General features: G+C 39.2%; 1 protein-coding gene across 1 annotated transcript in view; it reads left to right on the forward strand.

The window, feature by feature from the left end:
- The window catches only part of LOC101849412 (protein SMG5), a gene marked incomplete in the record, with an annotated part of 32,153 nt that overhangs the window by 7,005 nt on the left and 21,050 nt on the right, over positions 1-4,098 (forward strand). The window contains 4 exon segments of the mRNA XM_005110020.3: positions 450-606; positions 1,068-1,169; positions 2,706-2,795; positions 3,405-3,483. Of these exon segments, the coding sequence (XP_005110077.2) occupies positions 450-606; positions 1,068-1,169; positions 2,706-2,795; positions 3,405-3,483 (428 nt within the window).

Raw genomic sequence — 4,098 nt, forward strand, 5'->3', positions numbered from 1 at the left:
TTTTGGTCAATGAATGCCTGTGTGAGATTCATGTAAAACTTGTCTTTACTACATATAAGTTTGTGCCAGTGAGTGGTTGGTGGGGTGCTCTGGTGTGGTTTGCTTCTTCTTGTCTATTGTCTTTATCTCCCTTCCTTCTTTTTTGTTTGTTACTCTCTTGTAACACCTCTAATCTTCAGCACTTTTATATGACCTTATTGTGTTGCAAGGGCTGTAAAACTCTTACTAGCCCCCCGGGGCAGTGCCACTGACTGTAGTGTCTTTTGGCCATTCCCAAAGGGGGGACATTTCTCGTTCAACACAGTAGAATTGTAAATGGGCTGGTTCATGTCACGCTCATAACTGTGCCTGATATACAACAGGGAACTACTGCTTTTTCTTTCCTAATCCTTACTATTGTCATTAAAAATACAACTAGAACTAAAATTCTTGCCACTGCCTCCCAACAGCATGTACGCCGTCATGGCTCCGTGGAGACGGCCTACAGGACCCATCTAGCTGCTGCCATAGGTTACTACCAGCACTTGCTGTTCAGGCTACAGAGAGAGTTTTCCTTACGACTGGCCGGCGTCATTGACTACTACCTTTTGCAAGACCAGAGACCAGGTGGGCTTCCGTTATGTCATATCTCGTTACTTTTTTTTTGGTGTGTTTTGGGGATTTTTTTACGGGGGAGGGAGGGGGGATCAATCAGCATTTTATGGTTTTGTATCTATTTAACTGCATCACTTTTCTCCATGTGATTTTTTTTATCCTATATTAATCTGTCCCCATGGTTTTATGCACCCCGCATAATTTAGCAAAATCTGATAATTTTTTGCATCATTTCTGATTGTTTTCCTTATTCATTCTTTGTTAAAATTAAGAGAATCGCATAATTTCACATTTTTGGGCTCAGTTTGCATAATTTCAGAATTTTTCTTGCATAAAACGACGGGGACAAATTAATGATGACTGACAGGTCATTTGTTTTGAACAGTAAAGCTGTCAAAAGATGGGTGTTTAAGAGATGGGATGGGAGGAGGAGGAGAGATTGAAAAAGTTTCATTTGCATTGTGTCATTCCAGGAAGGAGAGGTGACACCGGTAGTGTCAAGCCAGTCAACCCGAGTGTGCAAGAGTGGGCTCAGAGAGCGTGTCACAGGTGTCTCATTTGTTTGGGAGATGTGTGTAAGTATCACTGATCACCTTTTATTGTGGCTTTATGGAAATGTAGGTGTGGGTTGTCTATTGTTTTCCTGCTCTGTGAAAATGATTAATTAACCCATTCACTGCCATTGCTCCAATGTTGCCTCTGTCAGGGAAAAAACTACCCATTACTCTGGGTCTGTGTTTATGATTACAGTGTGTCCTTCAAAGCCTGATGGTGTGGGTGGTTGGCGGGGGCTCTGGTGTGGTTTGCTCCTTCTTTCCTATAAAAAAATCTATCTCTCCTTTTTTCTATTTGTCACTCTCTTGTTACACCTCTAATCTTCGGCACTTATATGACCTTATTGTGTTGCAAGTGTTGTGGGGACAGAAAATGAGCTCAAATTCAGTGTGGGTGGTTGGTGGGTGCTCTGGTGTGGTTTGCTTCTTCTTTCCTGTCAAACATCTATCGTCCTTATCTTTCCTCCTTTTTTGTGTTTGTTACTCTCTTGTAACACCTCTAATCTTTGGCACTTATAATATATGACCTTACTGGGTTGCGAGCGCCGCCGCAAAACTAAACTAAAAAAGAAGAGTTTGTTACAAAATCTGAACTTTTAAAAGTTTCATTTCCACTTGTGGATGTGCACAGCTGTCATTACATACAACGGGCTGTGTGCACCATGCTGCCTGGTCATGACCTTGCATATTCATGGACAAAGGCACTGAGTGAGTTAATGAGAGAGAGAGAGAGACAGAGTGAGTGAGAGAGAGAAAGAAGATTGCTATCGGAGCTGTGCGCTGCATACGTTCTTTGTATTATTGTGCAGCGCATTGAGCACTTGTTTGTGGAAATGCACTATATAAATGCAATTTATTATTATTATTATTATTATTATTATTATTATTATTATTTCCTGTTCATGTTACTGGAATGAGCCAGCATACTTGTGGTGTCTTTGTTACTGTGTTTTTAAGTTGTTGTGTAGTGATGAGTGAACATTGTGAGTGATTATGCTGGAAATTGCGGGGAAATTCTTGTTCGTTTGATCTGTGCCTCAGTTGTACATTACAGGCTTGTTGATGAGAGATTTTTTAAAACGTTTTATGTGCCACGACACGGGGGAATCAGGTGCTCGTCAATTGTTGCACTTGTGGAATTATTGGTATCATTTTAAAGGTTGTTCATTTGTCTTACTTTGTGTGAAAAAAAAATACTCATATATATCATGAAAAGACGTCGAGATATTTGCCATTGAAGGAGGTGGGAGTCGCCTGGTTTCAGAGGATAAATTAACGAGAAAATGGCTGCTAAAGATTGGTGACTTCCAGAGCTTGAGAGTCCTTAGAAACTGCAAATTTACATTTTTGTCTTAAATCAACATTTTTTCAGTAAATTCCACACAGAAATGTGTTTTAGAATGGACCTCAAAGGTTTTGAGTCATAAAGCAAAAATTCGATAAAAATTGCCAAACAGACAGAAAAATGCCAGTTTCTTCGATTTCATTATTTTGACGAGCGCCTGGTTTCACCACGATACCTCAAATATGAACAATATATGTATGTCTGTATTGCAGTGCGATATATTTGTGATGTGGATCATATGGCAATACCAACAACCGCTGAGCGTTACTACCATCAGGCTTTCATTCTTTTCCCGGAGATAGGTATGTTTTTCACACTGACTGTCAGTTGTTTTGACTCACTAGCAAACTTTGTTATTGTTTAGGTGAGGTGAAAGCTTGCAATGGCTGGGCTTCACTTTTTGAAAAATAATTTTTCAATACATGTTTATATAAAAACTTAAGGATCCCCTCCAAGTTATTAATTGCTGGTTTATAATTAGAACATTGAAATCTGTTGTTTTCCAAGAACTCCTAATGCCCCCGTGGGGCTCTTTATATCAGTCTCAAAATTGTTTTGCTCCTGTTTTCAGTTTTTTATTATGAACCCATTCGGCTTTCTTTTTTTTTTTAATGGACATTTACTTCTTTTCTTTTTTATTCACTCTCTTCAGCATTTACCGTGCATAGTCATAGAATAGTTTCTCTGTTGACTGTTTTCTGTTTCTTCACCTCAGCTGTTTCAGTTCCTGAAAAGGAGGAAGTGATATGTAATTTAACTTCTCTGGACAAATTATGAGAGGTGTCATTTTGTTTGATTGTAGAAAAATGGAAGAAACGTCCCAGGGCGTTAAGTAGGCGCTCTTTAACAAAGTGTCAGGCTTTGCTTTACATTGAAACTTATTTGTCTCTTTTCTTCTTTTTTTTAATAAGGTATGCCTCACAACCAATTGGGGACTCTGGCCGGCTCGAGATACTGTGGTTGTGAAGCAGCGTATCACTACATGCGATGGTAGGTAGAGAATCCCACGCATCAAGTTAAATAATAATAACGATAATAATAATTGCAATTTTGTTGATCCCAGAGGGGCAACTTGGTTTACAATGGCAGACATACATACATAAATACATAATTATAAATACATACATACATAAATACGTACATTCATAAATACATAATTATAAATACGTACATACATACCCATATACATGCATAAATACACAATATTACATCAATACTGAACAATTTAATAACCATGCCATTGCTGGTCGCCACTGTGCAGAGCCCTGTTTTTTTAGTTAGGCTTGTCGTGTCTTGCTCAAAGACACCCCAGTGACCACCTATCTGATCCCTGTGTCACCGACACTTGCTTGACTTTACTCTTGAGTCTAAACTCACTACTCACTTAGCCACTGGAGCCCCCTGTGCAGAATGAAGTGATTATGTAACGTAGAGTTACTATACACTTCACAAGACATTACCTGTCCACAGTAAAGAAGGAGTGGGTGGTTGGCGAGTGCTCTGGTGTGGTTTGCTTCTTCTTTCCTATCAAACATCTATCGTCCTTATCTCCCCTTCTTCTTTTTTATGTTTGTTGCTCTCTTGTAACACCTCTAATCTTCTGGC

Source organism: Aplysia californica, unplaced genomic scaffold, assembly GCF_000002075.1.
Source record: "Aplysia californica isolate F4 #8 unplaced genomic scaffold, AplCal3.0 scaffold00842, whole genome shotgun sequence".
Lineage (NCBI taxonomy): Eukaryota > Metazoa > Mollusca > Gastropoda > Aplysiida > Aplysiidae > Aplysia > Aplysia californica.